The sequence below is a fragment of the Meleagris gallopavo genome, chromosome 7, assembly GCF_000146605.3.
Source record: "Meleagris gallopavo isolate NT-WF06-2002-E0010 breed Aviagen turkey brand Nicholas breeding stock chromosome 7, Turkey_5.1, whole genome shotgun sequence".
NCBI lineage: Eukaryota > Metazoa > Chordata > Aves > Galliformes > Phasianidae > Meleagris > Meleagris gallopavo.
In genome coordinates this window covers 32,060,690-32,088,095 of record NC_015017.2, presented here as the reverse complement: position 1 = coordinate 32,088,095, position 27,406 = coordinate 32,060,690, and the positions used below count along the sequence as shown (strand labels likewise).

The following is a 27,406-nucleotide window of genomic DNA, read 5'->3' as shown; positions in this document are numbered from 1 at the left end:
GGACTATAACTTCTGCAGGCAGCTGCTAGAACATTTGCAAACATATGCCTTCTCTTATATGAGATCCACTTCTGCCTTAGGACTAGCAAGGAGAGCTGACGTGCATGTCACCAACCTCCCGTGGCCGCAGCTTGAGCATGCTTTTCTCCACATCGAGTCCATGAAATCGAAGCTGGGACTCAACAGCATACTGCAAGAGATTTTTATGCAGAGCACATTAGCCTAAGTACATGATAAAGCAACTAAAAGAAAAAAAGCCAAGCACAGCAGAACTTCAGAAAAGCAATTCAGATGCTTGCCTTTCACTAAAATTAATGCTTGAAGCCTAATCTAACTTCTCTGAAAACACTCTAGATTTCCTTTGGTTTGAAAAGATCAGAATTTAATTCACATCAGATGGCAAGGACGAAGCCAAAGCCTAAATTCTTTAGGATAGGCTCATGGAGCAGAATGAGGTTGGAAACAAGGCAAAAGATGCACTTTGCCACATGTCAGCAAACAAAACCTGCACAGATAATGGTACAATGAAATCACAGCAGCACAATCTATAGCTCATTCTGCTAAACCTGGGCCGTGGGTATGCACGTCGCTTGGCACACACCAACTCCCAAGTTGTCACATATGCACTGCTTTCCATGCAAACAGGTCTGACTGGCACATATTCTTACCCATGTTACCCTCATGTGCTGCACAGCCAGGAGGAAATGAGAGTTCTAAATTCTTACACACTGACTTTTTAAATCATGGTGCTGGAGATAGCATAAAAATTATCAAATAATACCATGAAATAGATTAAAATTACATGACGAGAACCAAAGTGGCAGGAGTTGCACTGACTATTACTGAAGCACCATACAAATTTAAAAAGATGGAGTCCCAGCGTACAAGTGCACCTGGAAGAAATGCAAGATTAGCATGAAATTGCCTTTGTTTGGAATAAAGGCAATTTGAGGTTTATACAATTGTGCTGCCTTCTTCAACACAAATAAACTTGTAAGTAGTTTGAGTGTGTCTATCACACCTTAGAAATCAAATTTGTTACCAATTTCCATGAGTTTACAGAGCTGATGATAAAGTAGCAGTGGGTCACAAATGCAAAGATTAATTTTCTGTAAGCTATGATGCATGGACAATTGTGCCTCATTTTATAGCAGACAAATTATGTTTGAACTAGTAATCCAAAGTGCTAAGAACAAACATTTCCATCTCTGTCTGGGGATACATAAGTGTTAATGCTGTGAATTTGTATTGATTTGGTTTCATAAAGTAAAACAGCAACAAGAATTAATAAAACATTTACAACTCGAGTTGATTTAGGCCAGTAGTTTGCTCGATGTCTTTAAAAAGACTAATAAATCAATGTGCCCATTCAATCTTTTCCTCTTGTAACATTTTTTATTTGAACAAAAGGAATAAAGTTACGATCTGTAAAATATGCTTAGCTCAAAAGCTTCTGACAGATTTTTTTATTGTAACGTTTCTTGGACAAGATGAGCTAATAAATATTCAAATCAGGCTACTGATATTCTTAGGAAAAATATGATTAATAATACAAATATAGTAAAATATTAATTTCTTACATGGTCAGAGGGAAAGGCTTTGGCTTCTAGAAGAATTTTATAGCGTGTCGGAGTAGGCTTAAAGAAAGATAGCTGTTAGGAACAACAACAACAAAAAAAAGATATGTTGAAATGTACCTCAGCAGAGATGCTCCCAGCATGTAACTTAATAAAGACTGTTTTACTTTCATGCAGACTACAGAGAATCCCCCAGAAATCACAAATATTTCTCTGTCCGTATAACATTTATCAAAGTAGGAGAACATTATAATACTGTATTTTATAGATTCATAATGAAGGTCGCAAAAAATCCAATAGTGAAAACTTGCTCTTACAAGAATCAACGGCAAAGATTTGACTGCAGACAGGGAATAACAAACAGCACAAAGAACTGCATTTCCATCTCAGCTCTAAAACATTAGCTATCAAATCATTGCCTCTGAAACAAGCTGGATGAAAGGATCAAGCTTTCTGTAAAGACCTCATTCTGACCATCTCAGCACCTTCAGGGGAATGGCCTTTCCTACTCATCATCATCACCAAGAGGAGGAGTAGGAGCAGACTTAGGAGCCCTCTTGTTCATGACAATGATGTAGAGATGGTTCCACAGGGCTCAGTGTAGCCTGTTTACTTGAGTTCTAGCTGCATTGCACCTAATTCTCAGCAAAGCAATTAGGTTAATTAGCTTATACATAGCCCCACCCTGCCCTGCTTCAGGTGCCTTAATTTGAGAAATTCAGAGACACATTACAGACAAGATCTAAATGCTAATATGTTTATTCTACATGTTGACCATGCAAAACCTCATGTGATCGTTCATTTGATCCAAACTTTGGAATCAATGAAGAACCATGGATATAACTGTTGAAGGAGCTACTTAAAAGGAAACCACGTTTAAGGCCACGGTGTCATAAAACCAACAAACAGATGTTTTGCATTTTGTAGTTATATAAAATGCAGGACTTAAATAATGATTTGACATGTAATAGACATTACTACTCCATCTTTACTCATTGGTCTTGTCTTTCTTTAGCTCTCAAATTTGGCACAGAATCCAGAGTTGAGCAGCTATTTAGGATGTTTAATTACCATCAATTAATATTCTCATATCCTCTGTGAGGACTGACATACAGCATATGCAAGAAAAGCTCAAACTTTATGAAGTCATAGAATAGAATTATTAAGGTTGGAAAGAACCTCCATTTACCACCAGTACTGTCCAGTAAATCATGTCCTGGAGTACTACATCTACCCTTCCCTTAAACACCTTCAGAGATGGTGACACTACCACTTCCCTGGGCAGCTTGTTCCTTGAAATCATCTTTCTGTCCAGCTTTTCTGTTCTAGTGGAGCCAAGTCTTGTACAGAAATGATGTTTCTCAAGATACTATTTCAAGGGCTTAAGGAAAGTTAAGTTTTTGCCTGGTGTTGCCTTCATGAGATCCCTACAAAACAGTTTACTTACATAAAAAAGAGCGTATTTGTCACAGCCATTCACAAATAAAGGAAAAAACATTTGTCAACACATCAGATAAACATCATGAAGACATACCATAAGGAGGTGCAAGTTAACAGTTAGTCCGTTCATTAAGGCTACTTCATGTCTTTGGGCACCTGAAATAAAAATATATATATATACTGTTTTGGATTTGATTCACAATTTCAGAGAAACCTTGTGAAGTGTTGAGAAAATAAAATAAGAAAAATGTCTTCAGTCAATGTTTCTCTAAAAACAGGAAAGTAAACAAATGTTTGAGGTGTCATCACAGAGAAGGAAAAAGATTTCTTGTCTGACTCACTACACCACACTAGCAGGAAAATATTTCTTTTTCAGGTCAGCCACAGAAAAACAAAAAGCAATGAAGTATTTCCATTTCTTGGCAAAACACTAGCAGATTTATTACCATTAATACCTCAGACAAAAATCAGGTCATAAGCCTATACGTAAAGCAAGATTTCAGACTTATTTTTGTCGTAAGTTTATCTGTAAAACAAGTAAGAAAACATATTGAGACAATCATCTGTCGTAGGTGGCAGCTGTGTTGTCAACATAAACCTCATCTCTAATTAAAAAACAAGCCAAAATGGCCTAATGAATATAACAGGCCATTATTAATGTGGCAACTTAACAGGAAGCAGCCATAGCTACATAGCTCTAGGGAGGGGAATAACAGATGCCTTTTGGCCACAGTTAATCACAGACAGAGCTAATGGAGTAACAACTAATTGTTATTACAGAGTATTAAGCAACGAATTCTCAAACCTTTATCAACCATTGGTGAAAGGTTTCAGGCAGGATGAGGGACTCTTAGGCAAAGTACTGTGTTGAGATATGGAGAAAATCAATTCCTATTTCTTTCTGTTTTGCCTGATGTCTGTTGTTGAAAAGTAGTAATTCACCCTTGACAAATCAGTGCTTTGAGAGTTTTCTTCAGCTGGAAGGAAGATAGGCTTGTGCATGTTGCTGTAGTCATCACCCATCAGTGGAGTTTGCTGAAGGTGAAAAGAGGCTGAAGACAGGGAGAGATGAAGGCAAAGCAAGCAGGCAGGGAAGGCAGCAGCCACTCTGATGGAGAAAGAGGAAAGGAAAATATGTTGGGGCAAAAAGAAGAGGAGCTGCAAGGAAAGGAGAAGCGAAACCTGCGTTTCTCCTGTCCTGGCCCCCAATCAACACAGGAGAGACACTCCCACTATATCCCAAATAGTATGGCTTCCCTGAGCTACAACTTCACCAGCCTTGGAAAGAGACATAGTCATGGGCTGAGCTCAATACAAGGAAACTTAATCAAAGAACATGGAAATCTGTGAAAAAGAAGAGTTTATTCATTCCTTGCCAGGCAGGTCTCAGCTTCTGCCACCACAGGAAAAGCCATGAACCACCTTGATTGAGAGGTTCAATGACCTTCTTCATGTTGCTGAAATCTGTCATTATTGAACAGCAAGACCTGCTGATAGCTGTCAGTGAGCCTGAAGAATCTGTTCAGAGGATGATCCTGAAGGAATAAAAGATGTTTGGAGGAGGAAAATCAGAACATGAGGAACTTGGAGTTTGTGAGAAGAAATACAAATGAACCTAGTTCTTGAGCAGAAAAAAATAAGTTTTTTCGTCACTTAAACTGTTCTCCTCTGGTTTTTGTTCCCTCTCATAGCACTGCATCCACAAGCTCCATGCTGCTGGAAGAGGTCACCTTGTGCCCGTTCTACTGCAGATACAAAGACAGCTAGCCAGTGATTGCAGCTCAAAACAGTGTTATTTGCAGCCTTAATGTTTCTATGGATCTTTTGAGGCTGGGAAAAAAAAATAAAATCAAAAATGGTGCTTTCCTTTCTATTTCTGCTCGTTCCAAGAAACCTGTGGTTTTCACAGCAAATTCTGCATGAGCAATCTTTTGCTCACTGCACCACTCCCATATCAAACTAATGGTTAATCTGTAGATCACTTTTAGCTGCATGCTAGCATCCCAAATTAAATATGACACTACATTTGTCATGTAAGTCTTGGTCTTCCGTAAATTATATATTTATTAAAAGCTTTCCATTATTGAATTTCATGCCCACAAAACAAACCTCATCCGTGTCATTGGAAAACTGTTACCCCTTATAACCTGCTCTGTTTTCAGAAAACAACCTTTCTGTGATCCAATTAACCTATTACAATATTCAAAGACCCAGCACACAGGAGACAAAATTACGTTTGCTTGCTTTCTTTCCTAACTTTATACCATATCTCCAAGACAGGCTAAAACCTGTATGTTCTGCTTGATAAATCTCCTCTTTAATAAAAGGAAGCAGCATTTGCAAAAGACAACTTCAGAGACAATTATGATTGTGTTAGGCAGGCACTGCCATCTTTCTCCTCTCTGTCTGCAGCAGGAGATTGATCCACAACAGAGTAAGTAAAAAGCATTCTGTGAAATGATTGAAAACAAAGACTAAAGGCTCCCATTTTATAAGCAGTTTGCTTATTTCAAATACTCCTTATCACTCAAAGTCACTACAAATCTGCTCGGTGTTCAGTCTTCCCTCAACAGAGACCTGTCTGAGCACATCGTGGAGCAGCAGCCACACAGTTAATCTTGTTCCATCGGAAGGTGATCCTGCCAAGGTTGTAATGTTTTAATAAAGTCTGGTAGGAGCAGCTGAGATTACCAGCATCGCGTTATGCCGCTTGGTGTGAGGGTGGAAAAAAGCTCTGGCCTCCACTAACCTTGACTCTGCATTTCACAACATATTTACTACTGTAACTTTCATTGAACAAGAAAATGGGACCGCATTTAATAAGCAAGAATGTTATAGCACCATAAACCATTAGATGGGCAGAAATATTTTACAGTCTTTAGCCCATTCCTGAATAAATATTTTTCACTCACTACCACTTAGAGTGAGAATTGACAATTCCTCTTTTCCCTTAACATATTAAATATGGAATAAAAGCGGCATAAAATTATGTTTACATTCTTACATCAAAGTCACTATAAAGAGAAATCCAGAATTCACTCAACTCATACACTGCATCTTGCTGGAAGACAGTACATAATAATAAACAACATTTTAGCATAACACATTTCCTGCATTTATTCTCTTTGTCTTTTTACTGATATAGACAGGTTAATGCCATTTTTATAATGCATCTATTATTTGCAAAATATTAATTTGTTTACCTTCTAAGGATTACTTCCATAGGTTCTGAAAAATGCTGTAAAGATATTATATAAATAAAAACCTGCTGATGTGTGAATGTGCAGATCAAATTTCAGCCCAAAACTTATTCCATTTTTTAATTAAACACATCTGAGAAAATTCTGGAGGACAAAATCCAGTATGATAATCTTGACTATACTGCTGAGGAAAACAACAAGAGAACAAAAAGCTTCCCACTGAAGTGTTTTAAAACTAAAATAGGTCAACAGTAGGGTGACCTCAGTCACCATAACTTTCATAGAAAACATATATATATATAGAGAGAGAGAGTTATACACTCTAAAATGAAACAAGCTGTTGTAATAAGTTCAGGGTACTTTGGTCCATTTGGTATGAAAAGCATCCGTGTCACTCGGAGTTTGGAAAAGGAAAGAAAAATAAGGAGGCTGACAAGAAATTAGAGAAAATTTAAGAAAAACTCATTTCCCTACTCCTGCACCCAAAATATTTTTTTAATTAAACAAATAAAATGGACTGAGCTGGCAGCCTCAACAGATGGCAAAGGGGAGAAGACCCCCAAATGACTCCTAGCTCTTTGCAGTGACATTAACCTAAAACTGTGCCAAATTGAAGCTGGCACGTATGGGAGATCAGTGCCCAGCTCAATCCTGCACCCCACAAGGTGATCAGGAACCCTATTTTGGGAACAGATCCATAGCAGACATTCATGATATCATTCAGATCTGATGAGTAATGAGGCGTCCATAGTGCCCTCCAGTTAATGAAGTTCAAGGTTTACAACTGAAAAGCCCTTCTTATGCATCAAAGTAGTTATGTAACTGATTGCATTTCTCCACCTACCCACAGCTCCCCATTTCAACACCAAAAGAACAAAAAGCATCAACTTGCCAGGAAAGACTGGTCAAACTACGGAAATCCCTAGGTCATCTATGTCCAGCATTTCAACACACTTCCCCTTTATAATCTAACATTTTTGTATTCTGTGATAGTTATCAGATACATGTACGCTGAGCTTGCCCTTGTACATTGTGAAAGCAAAAAAAAAAAAGCAATTTCTTCACTTTCTTGGGAATACTAGGTACTACAGTAACAAATGCCAAAATCAAAATACAGGAGGACAGAAGAACAGATCTGCATTTTGGTTTTCATTTCGTTCTGCAAATGGGATTGCTCCACAAAGCACACTGATGCTCATCATAGCCTCACCAATATTTATATAATCTTGTCACTTACATAACAGATAGGCCCAGTATAAAAATGTGTTCCAGTACTTGTTCCTCTCCAATAATAGTCCAACGTTCTACTGATTTGGAAACTTCACAAAGAAGTCAAAGTTGGCACATGTTCTCTTTATTTGCTTTGGGAATAAAATAAATTTATAAGTACACTTGTCATTAAACATTCTTTAATGTCTCCCTTTCCTGCTGTTCAGAATCCATTAGCTTCGCCTGAAGGAGAAAAACACACCTTTCTCATTGAGCTCTTGTCTAGACTTGGAGAAGAAATTACACAAGACAATATCTAGCATACGAATGGTCAACAATAGTAATATTTTATCCTTACAGAATGCATAAATGAACACATGATAATTTGGTTTAAGTGATCAATATTGACAATTAAGCTCAACAAATAAATTGAAATACTGGACAAATCTTAATAGAATCTCCTAACCTAACCTTGACAGCAGCTGTAAGGACTGGGGAGAAAATGGGTCTGAGACAAACTATGTCAGTAACATCTCTCCTCCCCCCTTCTGATAGCAACAAATCTTAACAAAATCCCAGTGAAAGTTATTTCAGCAACAGCAAACAGGCCAGAATAAGAGGCAATAGAGGAAATTTGCATTCAGACTCAGATGACTGCTTTTGTGGCTGGCAAAATCACCAGGAGAAGTCTCCAGGGCTACTTTTCAATCTCCAAAATAACCAGCTGCATTTACTGCCCACATCCTGCAGCACTTGGACTCCTCAAGGAGTACAGTAGGGTAATGGGAACTTACAAATAGCAGGTCCTGCCCCAATTACTTGCTTCATTGACATAAGCAGTTCTCAAATATGAGGCTGGATTTAGTGATGAGGAAAAAAGGAAAAGCAGAAAATGTCTAGGTAGAAATCATTTCTCAAAAGGGAAAGTTCACTATTACATTTTTAGGAGGGAGGATCAGAGTCTGTAATGCCAAGTGCTCTTTAAAAGGACTTCACATGTTAGACCAATTGGTTTATGAGGCTCCAAGAAACCCTTTGCTGCAATTAGATCTGTGATATGCGTATGCTCGTATATTATTGCCTACATTCATCTCTTAAATCACTTGCAGTCTTAAAACAAAGTGTTACTCCATGTACTAGGCAATAAGAAAAAAACTACTTCTACATGAAAAAAATACAAGGAATTAAGAGCTTAAGGGCTTTCCATCTTAAAAGAAGTTTGTTTCCATTTCTAGAGAAAGTTTTCCCTGCAGTTCACACCTACCAACCAGCTCAGCCATCAGGTCCACGAGGCATTCATCCGCCAGTGCCCACGGGCGCTGCCCATTGAAGTGGCCATGAACCCCTCTGCAAGGAAAGAGAGGTAAGGCATGAAAACATACTGCTCCGTTTGGGTGGGTCCTAAGAAATATACCTGGTTAGGACAATTGGGATCATCTAGTCCAACCATCAACCTATCGCCACCACGCTCACTAACCATGTTCCTCAGTGCCATATCTACCCCTTCTCTTAAACAGTTCCAGGGATGGTGAATCCAGCATCTCCATGGGCAGTCTATTCAACTTTTCTTGTCAATCAATTTCTGTTACACAAGTCTACTCTCTGAACTCACCCATCTGCATAAAGCTGCCCAAACAGCTATGTGTAAATTGCTTCTTTTCTCCCTGTCAGATTATTCTAGATATGCAATTAGATGTCTTTGCTTTAACAGAGGGTATTTTTAAACTTTATTTTGAAAACTGTTCCTGCCTACAGTGGATAACGCAAGCACTATAGATCTGAATGCATCACTATTCCAAAGAGACTTATCTGTTCAGTTCTGGATTAAGTGCCTTTATTTATTTATTTATTTTTGCTTTGAACATGACAGAATTTAATTTTTAAAGAAGTCACCAATGCATACAAAATAAAAAATTGTAAAGTTCCTTAAACATACAGGAGGTGGCGTTCAGATTTAAATGCAAATGAAAGCAGATTGAGAAAAGCAATAATGGTGCTAATCCAGGGGAACATTGCTCTGGGCTTCCATCTCATTCTATCTCACACTGGATGATTTTCACATTTGCAGAGCACCACAGGGTACCTGTGGAGTCAGAAATGCCAGGCTGCATGGGAACCAAGTATAAAGCAGCTTCAAAAAGAAACTGAGACAGTAGGAAACAGAGTAGAAAAAATAAGCCTGAAAAGTTGCAATGAGAAAAAGGAAAAACAGCACGTAAGAAACCTTTTAAAGAGGAATGAGCCTACAATATTCACTTAAAATCAAGAGAAGACTTCTGGCAGATTAAGATGTGACAAAGGAGTGCGTATGAGAGAATCCCAGCCAGCCCCCCCATGCCTTCACACTATTTGTGTGGATTGTTTTTAACCCATCCACCTCCAAATTTCCTGCCTCAGGCAGAATTTTGTTCCATCTACACAGATAACCTGGATGCTTTTACAGTCAGATTTTCTGATTACCTTGTCTCTAACTCACACCTCTTAGGGGTATTTCCAGAAGAACCACAACCCCAAGCAAAGAAAATACAAACTGGCACAAAGTATACAATTTGTTTCCAACATTTTTTGCCTATTCTTTGTGAAATACCAATTGATTTTGGGCTAGTTACTGCTTAACACAGGCAATACTGAACATTTCTTACAGACAAAATACAGTCTCCCTACATTCAACCAGTCTTACTCCACAGAGATTAAGAGGAGGACCTCGCTCCTTAATTTGGATAAGGTCACAGTTCACCAGCTGACTGCTTTTCTCAGTTTTGGAATTACTCTCTGATGAGATCTTGAGATGAGGAAGCAGGCAGGTGAAATAGTGTTCATTTACAAGAATATTTCATAGATGAAGAATAAGAGCAGTAGCTGGGTAAATGGAGAAACACAGTTCCTAGCTTCTCCAATCAGGACATAATGCAACTGCTTTCCCTAAAGACAGAGGTATGTGTTCCACAAACAGCAAGACACTTATAGCCAGTTTTCCTTCCTATCCTTAAGTGTAATACAGTGATCAAGAAAATTTGGCATAATACAGATTTTTACTTTTTTATTTTTTAAAGAAAAAGAAAAACACAAACGGATTTTCAGTGGCTCCTGGCCTGAAGGAATCTGCATTTCTGAAAGAGAATACTGAACATAATCAGATAGGAAAAAGAAGCCCTAACTAGCTATGGGATTCTCGTTCATTAGCTTTCTCTGATTTTATAGCCATTAGTGTCCTTCTAATGAGAATTTACTGACAAAAGCTCACTCTCCCAACATACAAGACTAACAAAAAATCAGAATAAATTTCCAAGTTATCATGAAGACAGATACAAGATATTAGCCATGAGATTATTTTATTTTGAAAAGAAAACACACAAAAAAAATTGAGTACAGTGAAAAAGGGGAGAACCAGCATTAATTATTATTCATATTATTATGGCACATCTTACAGCTTGCCTTCCTCTTGATGGCCAATATAAATGCCAAGAGACAAAAATTATTGCAGCTAAAATGGTAGTTAAAGGCATATTCTTGGACTTTTTTTTTTTAATTTTAATCACATGAAAGTCTGTAGCCTTTGCTGATGGCACAATACATCCTATTCCACTTAGGTTGTAAAATTCTATGCTCTGCCTCAGAGAATTTATCTCTCTGTATATTATGCCACCTTCTCTGAGCTCTGGTAGGCACTGGGGGTAATAATCTTTAAGGACAACGGCAGTGCTTCTGGTGTTCCCCTCAGACACAGGTAACCTAACTTATTTTGCTTCCACTGCACTCTGGATAGCAAGAGAGATTTAAATTGGAGTACCCAAATTAATGGATACAAAACACATCTCATCAAATAGTAAGGCGTCATATAAATAGATCCATTCCTTAAGCTACTGACAGAACTTCTCATTCTGCAAATTAATTTTTTGTCAGTTACCATTTTGTTGTCAATTTGGGAAGAAATCTCAATGCCACATTTTGTTTGCTGAGGCCTGGCTGATTTAAAAGTCACTATGAAAACTAAAAACACTTTTTCTGATATGATCCCACGGTTCCAAAGGAGGTAACAATAGGGATTTACATTAACTGTCAGCTTCAGGAATCTTCTGCACTCATCCAAATCTTGTTCAAATGGACATTTCCTTCTTGCTTCTTTGCCAAAAATGATGCAAGCTGCTTAAGGAGCCAATTCAGACTCTTAACTTTCTTGTTGGCTTCAAGCAAAGAAGTAGTCAAAGGAAAGAACATACCCAAGGAAAAATAACTGTACGGAGTAATAGATTAAAGATAAAACTGAAACACGCACACACACACACACACACACACACACACACACACACACACAAAACAAAAACAGGGCAATAAGGGAGACATTTACAGTCCTAACATACAGTGTGCTAAAGCGTACAATACAGAGATGACTCTTACAGTATGGCAGAGAAGTGGCTTTGCCCAAGCTGCCCTCCTGTTTACAGGGCTGTTATGTACTGCAGGGTGAGTTCAGCAGGAAAGACACCTTTTGATGCACTAAAACCAGCCTTTTGGTACTGCAGGTGCCATATGGTAAAGCCCTCATCAGACTTGGATATTTTTTTCTATTATACCAGAAGGTTGTTACTAGATTGCTTAAATGCTTCCTAGTATATATAGTTAATTAGTTTCTACCATGAGTGTATTAATTCTCAGTTTATATTTTCCATACCAGTATGTTATTTCACATGCTGTTCCTTCCCCCCTAATGCTTATATCATGACACATTCAGTAATCCTTTTCCTTTCAGTCTTCATTTTGCCCAACTAAACAAGCTCAGTCCTCAGACTTCCATATCACAGGCTCTCCCCTCCCTTGCCATCTCCTTGCAAAGCACAACTGACCTACAGCAGACTTCATCCTGATTTAACAACTCCACTTCAATGAGTTATTGCAAAAGGCAATTTTTTTAAAATTATTATTTATTTGTTTTTAACCTTTGAGTATGTTTGCATGCAATTATTCTATAAAATGCATTAATTGCATAAACAGCTTTGGCAGATGAAGAGGAAAAAAAGATACTGTAAAGTATCTTCTGGCCTTCATCCAACCAGGCAAGTCACTGGAACCTTGATCTTTTAGATTTCAAACAGTGGACAAGTAGAATCTTGGAGATTCTTGGAGATTCTAGGCTAAGCATGGAGGAGACAACCCTTCATCTCTTTGCCTCCATTCAGGAAACCTAACATTCAGTAGAAATCAAAACAAGCAAACAAAAAAGATGAAGTCTCCAATGCTCTTATTTTAATCTACACTAAGAGCATCAGTGGCTTAAATCTCTATTATCTATCTATCTCTGAAGTCTCTATATATTAATACAAAAGAGAAGAAGGAGGAACATGGAAAGAAGAAAATCCCAAACCAGAAATTATGTTGGAGTCAGAAAAGCCAGCAAGGAAAGCAAGCAATAATCCCCCACTTGAACTGTGTGTGGGGGGAACGCAGTGCCAGTGTGAGAGGGAACACAAGAAAGAAGAAAACACGTGAAAGCCTTTTCCTTTCCAGGCCTTGTGCTAATGAGTTATGGCCATCAGCACTCAGAGTCACAAGCTTCTCATCCCCAGTGGTGGCTCCCAGGTAATTGTCCCTTTCACTCTTGCCACCAGCTAGAAGCAGTGAAAACATTTTAAATAGACAGTGCAGCAGCTATTTAAGATGAGTCCCATGACATAGCAACCAAATTGGTTTATCACGTTTTCTAAGAGAGACAGAATCTGTATCACTATTGACTTGAAGGATGTTTCTAATTCATACACCATTTCTTAGAGTCTTGCTACTTATTTTTATCCCAGCCACAGCCACTAAATTCAACACTGCCAACAGAGAAGGCATTGAGCAAGCTTCAGCTGCTCTCTTACACCGGATTTTGCTAAGCTGACCTTGGTGACCAGAAGAACAATTTGTGTTCCAGCTCCCTATCCCTTTGCAGCCCCCATCAATTGATCCTCCCTCCCTGCCACCATCATTTCCTTCACACAAATTCCTTAGTTCAAATTTTGCTCGATCTCACCTTGACTGTCTCAGTTGCCTTAAGTACATCTGCAGCCAGCACCATTTTGGAAATTTTTTTTGTAAATTTATTTTCTTGAAATCTTTGATGTATTCCGGGTAATCTGTTTGCCAAAAATACAACTCAGATCCAAATAGCCTTTTTAGGTTTGCTGCCTCTCTTCTGGTGGCTAGAAATCACATCCAGCCATATTTCCCCCTTGGATACAGCTACTTAAGGGGCTTTTGATCTTCTGGAGAAACATGCTGCCTACACTTTTCTTTCAAAATTTTATAATCGTTGAGGGGGAAGAAAAAATATATGCTTCACTGTAGCAAAGACAAACCTAGGGATGGAAGTGAACCAATAAAAAGGTGCACTGAGGGAGCTGAAATACATTTGCACTCGCGGTGCATCACTAACAGATAAAATCTGCTTTTTAGCTTTCGAAAGAACTCAGCTGTTTCTCTGATAAAGTACGATAATCATACAGAAATGGACAAGGTTGCAATTTTTTTCAAATGACTGTAGAAACTGCAGTGCTGCACTGAATGAATAACCAGCAGGAAAGAGGGCTTCCCAAAGTTCAATCCCATTCCCATTCATTCTCAACCTTCTTTTCACTTCTAAGAAAAGAAGTAATAAATAAGAAACAGTAAACCATTTTTATTAGTTCACAGCATCCATCTATTAACAAGGCAAACAGCAGCCACAAACTTTTCACATTTACATCATGCAGCCTCCATCTGCAACATCAACTTGGGTCAAGAAGAAGTGCTACTGGGGAGATATCAGCATTTGTACTCTGTGCCATTTCAAGGGGAACTGACCCAACTGTAGATTCCTTCAAGTGAATCACAAGCAGTTAAAATATGAATTAAAAACATCACAAGTCCTGAAACTGAATCATGTTCCTTAGCAAACTGCAGTAACCACAAGGTGCAGTAAAGTTCGTGCACCTTGTGTATAAACTTATGCAGCAATTGGATGGGGATGGTTAAACTGCACAGCCCTTCAGAGGGGTCAAAGCAGAGCCATCATGAGCAGCACAGGTCATCATAGCTGAAAATTTCTCTCTGCCTCCTTTGCTGCTCACACCTTTTAAAGGAGATTTAAACAGTTCTAGGAAAACACTGAACATTTTATTCCTGTGCTGGGGAGGGTTTAGCACACTGTTCTTTTACTCAAGCATTTCTAAGGCAAATCCTAGAATAAAGCAGTGTGCTCATCTAAAGCACAGGGTGGTGTTTCACAGGGTCTACTTACGTTCGAGCCCACTTGTCCAGTTCTTCGTCCAAGTAAGTTTTAACTTTCTTTGGCTGGAGTCCAAGAGAATTCCCAACAAAGTATATGCAGCTCTCCTCTCCATTCACCAGGGTCAGGTCAGCTGCAGTGGGAAACCACAAATAACACAAGTGGGCACAAGGAAGGAATATATCCACGTGCCACCACCCAGAACTGCCTCCATCAGAGCTCTCCGCATGCAACATCCCAGCCTTCCTCCTGCCGTACAAGTGACCTCATCATAAAAGTGTCCTCTTCCAAGGTGGAGGACAGCGGAGCAACATGCAAGTGGTTATTCCCTCACACTCCTGCAATTTGGGGCCAAGTGCACGCACATCCACTTTGGAACCAATGTGAGTTCAGGCAGAATTAAATCCCCAGGTCTCTCAGCTGTATGGAAAGCAGCCACCAGTACAGATTTTGTCAGGTTCGTAATCAACAGTGAGTCAAAATGGAGCATTTCCCTGGCCAGACCATTCACTTATTCCATCATCAATATATCACTATTTTGAGCTGTGAAACTACTTCAATTGTATGCTTAATAGAAGTTAAGACTAGGTAAATTTGTGTCTTTCATTAAGATCTCTCTGCATGAAATAAATTGCTATCTAGAGAAATATTCATTTTGGGAATATTGTAAGGCAATCACAAAAGTTCTTGTCTTGTCAGCATATATAGCGGGCTGCACTTCACGCCATCCTCTGGTGAGGAGGAGGAAATGTATGTTGACAAATTCTTTCAATGATTAGGAGAAAGCAAGGCCTGGAAATTTATAAATAATAGCTCTAGCGATGTGCTGAACAATCTAATTACCCCATGCCATCATCTATCAATCCAAACATGGTCTTTTTCTGTTATTTCTCACACTAGACATCCTTGGAGGGACAGATGATTTTCTTGTAAGCAATCTGCATGCATGTATACAGGTACTTACAAAACCCTAAGTTAACATTACCTGTATTTTTAGTAAATGAGGGAATATGTTAAGATGCATGCTAGAATTAAATAAGTCTGCATTTCAGTCTGAAAATATTATTTTAGAGCTGTAGAAAAATAGATTAGACGTCTGGAAGAGGTCTCTTACTACCTTTCACACTAACAATTACCAACTTCATTGAACTTCACCAGAAACACATATTTCAGAAGTATAGGCAACTTAAGTAATTTATTCCTTAAAGCTTTAGAAGCTTTTAAAAAGCATAAGTCAGAGAGCAATTTCAGCCTAATCTGTTTTACAGATACTATGTCTGTTTTTCATCCATATTTTAATAGGAATGAAAGCAGAGAGGTATAAATATTATCCATGGTCCTAAATTGGTTCTATTAACAGTTCTCTTCCTATCAAGAAGCACAACAATATGGTCTCATTGGGAACAGCAAGAAGGGTCTTCACTCAAGAATTCAAGCTCTAAATCTCACTGTTAGTCTTTATTTTTCAATCAAGCATTAAAACAGGTAAGGAATTATAAACAAGGCAGCTTTTCTTGCACCACAGATCTCTCTAGATAAAACACCTCTTGGGTTGCTGTTGGAAAGCAGCAGCATTACTTCTTTGACAAAATGTATTTTTCTACTTTTACATCTGTCACTTTTGATATTTATTTTCTGGCATGCTATTGCCTTTATATGAGGCTACACTCTTCCTTTTCACAAAAGGCTGTTTATTTCCTCCTCCCTGGCATCATTAAAGTACTCATTTTGGACCACTGCTGCTTCTCAAACTATTCTAGGGTTTTGTTTGCTTCATTGTTTAGTTTGTCTGGTTTCGATCAGCATATCGCTATATTCCAAGATTTCCACTGTCATTGTGATATCATCTACAATCAAGTTTAAGACAAGTTATCTTTCACCAAATTACCCTTATTTCTTGCAGTACTAGCCCATTTTATTCCTAGTGGAGCTGTGGTTGACATAAATAGATCTATGAAATATTCTGATAAGCAGCAAGATCTACTGATGAGATAAAGACTGGTACAAAAAGATAGATAATTACAGAACCGTGTCCTTAGAGCAGGATAAGGTACATGGACAATGATTTACCTAAAGATTTATTGGATACATTACCAATGACTCCTACATCTATTCAAACTCACGTGGATTGGTCAGACCTACATAATTTTTCTGCATTAGAGATGTATTTCTATACCTTCTAAACTTCAAAAGCAAGTATGTTTTCAGAAACATTCAACCCAAACAAAGAGAAATAATATTTTCATAAGCCAGAAATGGATTAAATCTGCTTACAAGTTACTTGAATTCTACCCCTTGTTGAAGGATGAAAGATCAGCTCTTCCATATCTTCCTATTTCCCCACGCACACATCCCCAACAAGCCCTCCAAACAAAGAGCCACATTTATAAGACTAACAGTACCTTTAACCATCTCTTCAGGGAAATACAGCTTACCACTTTCACTCCAGGACAACTTCTTATTCACAAGAAAAGCAAATGATGCTCAATTCCTTTTTGAGATGACAAAACATGCCACAGCCTTAATCATACTGACGATTTGGTACCTGAACACAATACAGTCATTCCTACCTCTCTCAACATGCAAGAAAAAACATTAAAGAGACTATGCTGTCATTTCAGAAGGATATGATATGTGAATGTTTCCCTAAATCTTCTCCTATTATCTCTTCTTATTTGCTCACCTGTGCAATGTCCCTCAGGTTTGCCCATAAAACCTCAGATTTGCCAGGGAGTTAAGACTGCTAGTTGTTTCTACCTGATCAATATAACAAATAAACATTATAGACAGTTGAGACACTTTCTAAGCTGAAAACAAAATTAAGCTACTATACTGACTTTCTAAATATTTTCACGTATGTGACCTTACAGTTGTCTCTTACGGGTGTTCTCATCTGCTTCTTCTAAGGCTTCATTTTAAAACCTCATCGTACGCTTTATGTAAATATATAAAAATGTATTTGATGGCTAATTCTTGTAATGACATTTATCTTAAGCATGCTATCTAGGATCTGCTCCTGTGCCAAGATAAATGTCATGAGAGATCTCTATGCTGGCAGTGTAAATATATATATTTTTCCCTACCTCTACTGTTCAGCAGGGAAGCTGCTTCTAACAGAGACAGGGAAAAAGGGGGGGGGGAGAGAACCTTCAATTTGCGAATATAAAAATGATGGGTTCTCTAGGCTGTTCAACTGATACTATCAGTAGGCTGCTTAACTTCACAAAAACATTCACAATCTCAGGTATACGAATTATAGTAACTTGGGTAAAAAAGAAAAAAATTCAAATTTAGTCCAAATATGCTAATTGACAAACATATTATAGAGGATGTTAGAAAGGAAGAAACAAATATTGTCACAGAAGTATCTCGTGAGTTGTACGTAGATTTTGATACTTCTGTTAATTTGAAGCTGCTAAGGCATTGCACTGGAGTTCAACTGCACCTGAGAGTGAAACCACTACACTGCATTCCCAGCATTCCAGATTACTAGGTAAGGAGATATTGAAGTAACACACATTCAAAAAATGTTCAGAAATTCAAGAAATTGACAGTTTTCCATTATGGACCTTTTCCAAGAGTAATCTCATGAGTGGAACTATAATTTTTCAGGTTCCATCAGTACTATCCTTTTCAGAAAAATCTGCAGAAATTGTACCTGCTTTTATTAGCAAAAATATTTTGCAAGAAACCTGTGATTTTTTTTCTTTAATTTTTAATAAAAGCTTTCTGCCATAAAGGAGCGTGTTGGAGAGGAGGACCATGCATAGTCATAGCCATTCTCGCCATCCAAGGTAATACCAGTTGAAAAGACTTCAAGTTTTGTCCCCCATGCATTTGACACTAGATGAAAATAAACCCAGATGGGACTTGGGAAGTAGAGCAGAGCCTAAGAGCACATTGCCTTTGAAAGTAGATGCTCACACCAAGTTTCCCTGCTCGCTTGTGGCACAACACAACACACAACAGCAGTAGCAGCTACAGAACACACTGGCTGCAGTGCCAAGCACAGCACCAGAGTATCCAAACATGGAAATGCTTTGCACTTTCTGTCAGGAGTGCTGATAACAAAAGAAGCAAAAGCATCCCTCCTGGATTAGCCCTCTTGGCTGGCTGCTTACACACCAGGTCCTCTCTTAACAACCTGACCAGAATTTCCTCTGTGCGCACATCCAGTCTCCTCAGAACAACCTACATATCAGGAGCAAGTCAGAAAAAGGTAGAGACTCTTTTGCATGGCTACACTGAAACATGCAGTGATCTGTTTGTAGGCAATTCATGAGGAAAGCAATCCTCAAATAAAGGCTTTGTCATGAATTATTCGCTGAGATCAATTATTTGCTTTAAGGCACAGTCTTCATCTAGTCTCAGGAAGAAAATCATCTCCACTACTAGCAATAAGGGAGAAATGTGAAGATAACATACATACTGTCCCATTCATTAACTAAAATAATTGCAACTAGACAGATAACACCAAGCTGTATTATACTGAGGAAGTAACTGTGCTGAACTAGAAGTTGTAAGCGACATTGCTGTTTCAAACCATTAGCTAGAAAGGCTTCTGCCTATAATTTTCAATCAGTCACTATATTGTTCAAAGCAGCTGACTGACAGCATAAGCACCATGCAAGCACTGTATCCTCACTTTTTATTCAGGAAGGGAACGAGAGCATAAAGCTTTTGGTGCTAGAGTAAGTTGATGGATTGATTTAGCAACACCAGGGACACACTGTGCTCAGATATAACTGCAATTGCTCAATTATCTCATAAGTGACAATGATTTCCAGTGATTTGTGGTAAACATATGCAGAAGATAAGAATCCCCCATCCTCCCCCGACTCTTCCACTGTAATTATAATTCTCACTTGGAGGCAGATCCTTGACTTTCGGGATATAGAAACATTCACGAAGATGCTTTAACTCATCTTCTTCATCTAAGCAAAAAGCAAGTTTCTTGTCTGCTGGGCTGCATCCTAGCCGCGAGGCAGCTTGCTCTATAATGGTTGCTGGTAGCGCAGTAGGAGATGGATCCATTTTCAGATCATTCAATTTCACCTTAAAATGAGAAGTGCCACAGTTTAACTTCTACAGAATGTATATTCACGAGTCGTTGATAAGCAGCCACTAAAGCTGCAGTATTCAAGGCCCCACATTTTCTTGATTTAAAGCTTTTAAGCAGCGAAATGTGAATGAATAATGGCAAAATTGATCAATTCAACTAAATACATAGCAGCGTATTTCTGTTTTTAAGGCTTTTTTTCCCCCCCAGCTCCACAGATACACTGCTGTTGCCTTTTTAAGCTATATCAGCAGCCTCCCAGTTCTCCCACCAGACCAACAGCAGTTACAAACACTGAAGCATCATTCACAGTTGCTGGATCTGAAAACCAGAGGCAGCATTGTTGTTATTACAGTCTGTGCTCCTAAAGATAGCAGGTGCATAGCTACACTGAAAGTTGTTTCCAGGTACAATGCTCAGACTCTCTTAGCTTTTTTTCCTTGCCAAATAGGAGGGGCCCATTGTGCTAATGTACAGGGGTAGACAGAAACCATACAGGTAAAAAAGACATTATAAGATGCTTTCAAAAGCAAGACCTTAAAATATTTTAAGTCCAGCTACATCAGATATCCTGTGGTCTTACCTCCCTTGTTCCAAAAAATGGACAAAGCCCAAGCCAAGCAATAAGCACAAGAGTGTAAATTAGTGAGTTTTTGTTGTTGCTTTTTTCTTTAAATCAAGTTTTAATGCCAGCCCCTGAACATCATCCAAAAGAGCTTCATCACCACATACAGGAAAGACAATTGTGGGTATCTCAATATAACCCTCTGAATAGAGCAACTCCATTAGTGCCAATTAATTCAAAGCTCTTTATACTCTAGGTAAATGGCCAGCATGATGCCAGTTATCTGGTTTAATCATTTGATTTATGATCAGAATGTTCCTCTCCAGAGTAGATACATTTCATACTATTATTTTTTCCCCCATCTCAGCAACGCAGAGGGGGAAAACAAAAAGCTGTCATTTAACTGATAATCACTTTCTCTTAGGGACCTTTGGAGATAACCAATTGTTGAACATGGGTCGTTCACGCTTCCTCATCATCACCAAACTTATCATCCTTACCCAGTCATCCTAATTGCTTCTTAGCTACTAAAAAGGAAAGGAATGCTGGAAAAGTGATAGAAAGATATTCAAGCATCCCTTTTGTCAGTGTTTTCTATGGCTTCTAGGAGGTGAGCAGCTACAATGTGACGAGTTGATGGGTGCAGCGCTAAAAGAGCAGCTGACATGGGTGAAAACAGTTCACACCAACCGATCACCCCCGGAAGATACAGTAGGATCCGTTTCCCAGCACCTCCACAGCTGTGCAGCAGCTTCTGGACCTTGCATTTCCCAGTTCCTCTGCTGCGGTATTGGTAACATCTGCCATCTTCTATAGGTCAGAAGTGTACTCTGGACCCTCTTGGCATTCATCAGAGAATATTGTTCAGAGATCTTTATTTCCTCCAGTAGATGCAAAATATCTAGGAAAGCAAGCTAGGATCACAGGCATGGTACAGATACCACCTGCACAAGCACCTTGTTATTGTATAAAGATACTGAGGCAAAAGTTTACACTTCTCCCACTTATAAATTTTAAGAAGGCATGGGCTTAACCAGCACTATTTTCAAGCAATATAGGAGTCAGCACTTGGAAAGTTCCAAAGATTTTTTATTTGCAACGCTATCATGGAAAGAATGTCCAGTACACACAAAAGCAAGATATAATTGGTTGTTTTTGTTTTGTTTTGTTTTTAAATTGAGATTTAGTGCACACTGAGGAAGGAAAATCCTTGAAGATGGAAATATCTCCTTCCTTACTGCCTCATTCCAGATAAAAGAGCCACCCAGCAGCCTTTCCTACATCCAGGCTTCCCTTTCCTCTCATTAATGCCTAGATTTGTTTGCTGCTCATGAGCATAGTTCCTGAATTAAGACCTCAATGTCTGTAAAGAGCTGAGGCTCTTTACGTAGCAGAGCAAGTGTACTTGACAGGGAGTTGAGTATCACAGAACAGGTCCACAGGAGGGGTAATGTAGACCATTAGTATTGCCATCCCCACCTTCTCTCCTGGATAAGAAACTACAACAAATGTAGCTTCCACTAGTTAGCTCATACAGGTAATGCCAGCTAATTCCATTGCAATTCATGACCAGCAGGCGTGTAAGGATGTTCGAAGGATAGTTTGGTGGGGTTGTTTGTTTGTTTCTGTTTTACACACCAGAGCCCTCTCATCTAGGCTCTGATTCTTTGTTTTCCCAACACAAAGACATGACAGCATCCTTCCATCTGTCTCTTTCTTATTTCATTGTAAGCACATAGAGTTATTACAGTAGATTAATAGCTATCATAATCCAGGTCATCCACTGACCTGTGCGGAAAGCCTAAATGGGTTTTGTATCCAATTGTGGCCTGACCCAAAACCCAATGAAGTCAGTAGGCATCTCTTTATTAGAGACAAATTTCTGGATGAGGATTCTGGCTCCCTGTCATTGCTGTAGTTAGTTTACTGCATCTGATCAATGAGTTTTGTTTATTATAATTCTTATATTAAATTTTGACAGCAAATATAATATCCAATGCAAAGGTCTAGAAGCTAAAAATGATTAAGTGCTCTGAGGTATCTGATTTAATACAAGCATTATGAAATAAGACAAAACTACTAAAATAAAAATCAATCAATCAAAATCCCACTGAGGAATGAAATCCCAGAATCGAACTCTGAGACCAGAATAAAAAGCACTTTTGTTCTTCCAGTTGAAAATTAGACTTCAGAGAAAAGTCCTTTTTAAAAAAAATATATACTTTATAGCATTTCCTAATTGCAGTAGAACAGAGTGCCATCTAGTTATTTCACAGTAAATTATGAATTATTTTCTACATGCAGATTTTTTTTTTTTTAAATCAAAAACAGTACAGCTTTATTCCACCCAATCATCTTCACTTAACTGAGAACTATACTCTGCATCCTCTTCAAATCAAAATCAATGCAAAGTATTCTTCCCACTTCCCCACATCTCCTTATCAGGTTGTTTTTTTTTTTAATATGACTTGAAGTATAAACAAACAATACTATGAAAAACCTCTACGACTCTCTCTGAAGTATAATAAAAACGTCAAGCATTTTCCTCATTTCCTTCAAATTTCCTGGCGCTCTTGGCTTAATAGAAAGAGGACATGAAGTCAGCTTTTTTTTTTTTGACGTCTTCACTACTTCCCCTACCGTAAGATTTAATTCTTCTGCAGCTTTTCTTTTTGTTCTCCATCTCTTCCTGATGTTCACTAGTTTCTCCTCCCCGAGGTACTCTCCACTTCTGCCCTTACTTCTCCCACCCTCTTGGTATATGCAGGAATTCACTGTAAAGAACTCACCAGCAAGTGCTGGCAGTGGCAGCTTTCAAAAAGAGCACATGCAATCAAAATTAAGAAAAGTCATTACGTGTTTGATCAGCACAAGTACCAACTCATTTTGTTCACAATTTTCAACCCATAGAAAACAGTGGAAAGACCATAAAAGACAATGGATGAGGAAGTCAGGCAAATGACATGGACGTGATTATTTCTCTTTAGTCCTTTATGCATAACTTACTGACTAAACAGAAATAAGTATGAATATTAACAAGCTATCCTATCAAACTCACACACAAAGGTCCATTAGGCTTAATTATAAGAAAAATCTCCTATTTTTAGATTGCTTACTGTATTTTTACAGTTCTACTCTGCCTATGTTTGTATTTTGATGCCTTCAATAAAAGAACTGTGCAGTCCCTCAGCCCCTTTAAACATTCTCTTCAAGCATTCCAAGTTTTTACTCACAGTCTTTCTACCCAAGACAGTGCTGACACGGGCATACAACGAATCCCTAATTAAAAGCTGTGTCAGTAGCCTCAGGGGAGAGTTTACCAAGAAAAAACAGCAGATCCTGCACTTTCTGCCCTCCAATGGCTGTCCAACAGGTTGCTAAACATGGCTCAGCCCACAGACCTTTGAGTTTTTCAGGTGACCCTGTGAGTGAACTCTGAGTATTGGGATTATGCACCGACGTAAGCATACAAGTTAACAAAACCGATCCGTGCTTTCAAAACACACCCAGTGAGAGCACCAATGGCATCATGGATTGCAGCTGTTTGAAACAAAGAAAACCTGCAGCTATGTGCAGTGCGTAAGGGTCGATCCTTCCTCCCATCTTTACACAAAGAAAGATGCCTTCGCGAATACAGAAATGCAGAAGGCAATCCTAAAATACACAGCCCAAAGCAACGCATTCTAGATTATTTCAGGTTAAATACACTTCAATTAATCTGTTTACGTTACAGGAATGCAGAGGGGGGAAAAGAAAGCTCAATGTTCGCAGCGTACCCAGCAACAGTCAGCAGCAAACACAACGTGTAATTAAATAAGTTACAGAACAGTGTCACAGCTGTAACAAGGGAATGCGACAAAGGGATTAGAATAAACTCAGTTACTTAGAGCAATTTAGACATACATTGACCTTAACATCGAGCAGTGACTCAGTGTTACAAGTAATTTCACGTGTAAAGCTCATCTTTCCCCCTCCACAGAGAAGTGACATTACCCTGAGATTGGCAGCCGTTCCTGGGAGAGGATGAGGAAACCCTTGTGCAAATGCATGAGGAAAGAGCTGTAGTCATGTATCTGCTCTGTCAGACTCTGACCTGAGCAGAAGCTGAGCACGTGACCCACCCCCCCTCTCCAGAGTTAACCGAAAGCAAGGGCTTGCATGTATATGTGGATATATAAGTCTATATATAGCTCTTCTTTATCACCGTTGCAAAATTAAAATCTCTGATTAAGATCTTTCTCCCATAGAGGTGCAAGAACGGGATCACAACCAACCATAGTGAAGGAGGTTTTAAACTAAGCTGTTTCACTTTAAGGAAGGAGCAGATCGATAAGTAGCAGCCAGGAGTCAGTAAAGTGTACAAGAACGTGGCAGGGCGAGCAAGGGAAATTTACATGGAGCATGGATTTGGCAATGTGGGAAACAGAAGAATCAGAGGTGAAATTAGAGACAAATAGAGTTTATACCCCTACTTGCTCTCCTGTAAAGATCACCTCAAGCTACCTATGTATTCCTATTTCAGCTCACTCTCCACTGTCTGCACTAGAGTTACATTCATTTCTACACACAGCTAGAGCATAGTCACCTCAGCCAAGAATTTTTACTTTTGCCTCATTCAGCACCAAAAAGTTAAAAAAAAAAAAATCAACATTGAGGAAAGATAAAGGAGTCAGAGTTTTATCTCAAATTTACATTTAGTCTGCAACTCCAGCATGGACTTATGTGCACATAAGCCTGTGCTAATGCTGATTTGTTATCTAGATTTCCATTTTCAGTAAACATTACTGTTTTTGACACTGCTGAACTGAAACACTTCCTCTCATCTCAGAAAAAAAATTGAGGCACTCAGTAGAGACACAAAATAAAGCTAACTTCAAGCCATCAGTTCTTGTACTCGCTTCATATTGTCAAATGAATTTTTAGACCTGCCACTACTTGTCTTGAGCAAGAGTCCAAGTGTCTTGATAAGGGACTAAGCAAGACAATTTGTACCACCAGGAATTTGGGCCAAAAGAAAAGCAGGATGCAGGGACACTCCAGGTGCTGAAGTAATAGAATAAACATCATTCTGCCCAGAGTAGCATTTATGTTTCTTTTGGTTGGCCATTTAAATCACAACAAGCTAAAGTACAATGCAATTTTTCAGCATGTCCTTGGAAATAAAGAGACAACAACAACAGACTGCAAGCTTTCTTACTGCATTTTCCTTTGAAAATGGTATTTTGAGTTTTATCCATGATTGTCAGTGACAGCACAAAAACAGCTATGCTGGCAGAGACCAACTATGGTTTTGTAGATTTTCATGATAGTAGGAATATTGACCCCCTTTTCCTGGCTATTCTTCTCTACTCTTTAGATGAGATGAAAGAAAAACAATGACAAAAACCTTTAGCCCTAAAATTCAAGGCTAAAGATATCAGTAAATCTGTCAACTTAAAAAAATATATAAAATGTTTGAGAACTAACCCAACGACCTGTCTTCTCCCCCCCCACCCCCATGATGCTGTTAAGTAACTAGTGGACAAGAGATGAAGCCACTGTGAACTGTAGTAAGAGCAACGTGCAGATGCGTGTCATTATTACAGAGAGTCAATTCTCTAACAGGTGAGTTCAAACAGGAGAGGAGAACAGTCTTATCTGCAGAGTGAGATTGCATGAGATAGAATTTCAGTGTGCTAGGAGAGAAGGAAGGAATATCATGACAGGAGGGGGGCAGCCTCAACTCATCTCTCAAAGGAGCTATTAGGGGATAAACAAGAAGGCTCGTTCTGATGTGCTCAACTGCACTGTGCTCAAGATGCACAATGCCAGACAAGTCCATGAATATGCTGATACAGCTTCATCTCATCTTTTACACTATTCTTTTGCTGCATCCACCTGTTATTCACCCACAACATCACTAGAATACACCCCAGGTCTTACAACGGAAGCCTTGGTCCTGGATTGAAGAAACAATCTTTCTTTTTTTTTTCTTATGTAAACATTTACATAAAATTCATTTGTTACCCTGAGGAATCTTATGTGTTATTCTTAAGGCACGCAGCAGCAAATAAGTGAAGGTGTTCTCAAGCTCACCCACTTTGTGATGGATGGCCTGCTAGGACACCTGGCACATAAGGTCAGCAAGCCCACAGCACTCTTGCCATCAATAGGATAAAATAAACTAGAAAAGGACTCTCTTTAACAGAAAAACTCTTGTCTTACCCAGGATAAAATAACCTGGAAGGCCCTTGAGCAGAAACACACCTCAGTTTCTACAGTCAAAAAAGTAGCAGTAAGGCAAGGACAGCAGCCCACACCGCATTGCTCAGCACAAAGTTATTGAGGAAAACTAAGATTACCAGCATAAGACAAGTCCTACAGCTTTTTTTAAAAGCATAACATGTACCCATCATACCTTTATAACTGCATGATACAATTCATTTCAGACTTAACAGCAACAACTACACAAACAGCCAAAAAAAAACAACAAAAAGAAAACAAAAAATACCTTTGGTTTTCTATCTGTCCAGCTTGATGTACCAGCATTCTTATTCCTGTTGCTAACCTTCCACCTACACACCTGCTCTGTCCAAAAAGCTCCTACTGCAGCTGAGGTCACATTTATACCCTGCTTGATTAAAATATCCTACAGCTGCCGTCACTCACCCTATCCTCTCCCAGGCCATAACAGCTGTGTTTTGTTTCTTTAAGCAAGCATGTGTATTTGGCCTGCTTGAGTGATGTTGATGTGGGGCTCTCCCTGTCTAAGTTAGTTTTCCTTACAGAGAATTGACCCAAAACAGTGGATTTTTATTTTCTTTTTTCTCATAGAAGAGTTAGTGATGAAATTCTTAATTATTGGCTGCGTTTTGGGTAGCTAAAGTGAGCTTCTGAAATCTTTATTTCATATATTTCCTTTTCAATTGGACTGTTAGGCACATCTCCAAAAATACATGCAGATTTTTTCCTTACTTTCTCCCAACATTGTTTTCCTCTGCACTGAATATCAATTATCATTTTCATTTCTTTCTGAGTCTTTATTCTTTCTAAGAATTTTTCTTTTAATGTCTATTTTTAAAGTGGAGTCTCAGTGAAAAATAGATGAATATAAACAAAAAGTTATTTACTTTC

General features: G+C 38.7%; 1 protein-coding gene across 7 annotated transcripts in view; it reads right to left on the bottom strand.

Moving 5' to 3' along the window:
• LOC100543523 (kynureninase) overlaps positions 1-26,852 on the bottom strand; it is a 36,702-nt gene extending 9,850 nt beyond the window's left edge. Inside the window, exons 1-7 of one of the 7 annotated variants that reach the window (XM_019617321.2) lie at positions 26,784-26,852; positions 19,535-19,724; positions 14,682-14,802; positions 8,691-8,773; positions 3,112-3,173; positions 1,581-1,652; positions 116-190 (exon numbers count right to left, since the gene is read on the bottom strand). In XM_019617321.2, coding sequence (XP_019472866.1) covers positions 116-190; positions 1,581-1,652; positions 3,112-3,173; positions 8,691-8,773; positions 14,682-14,802; positions 19,535-19,703 — 582 coding nt within the window. In that variant the 5' untranslated portion in view covers positions 19,704-19,724; positions 26,784-26,852. The other 6 variants (XM_010714012.2, XM_010714013.3, XM_010714011.2 and 3 more) reach the window with 6 other exon arrangements.
• Positions 26,853-27,406: the final 554 nt, after the last annotated feature.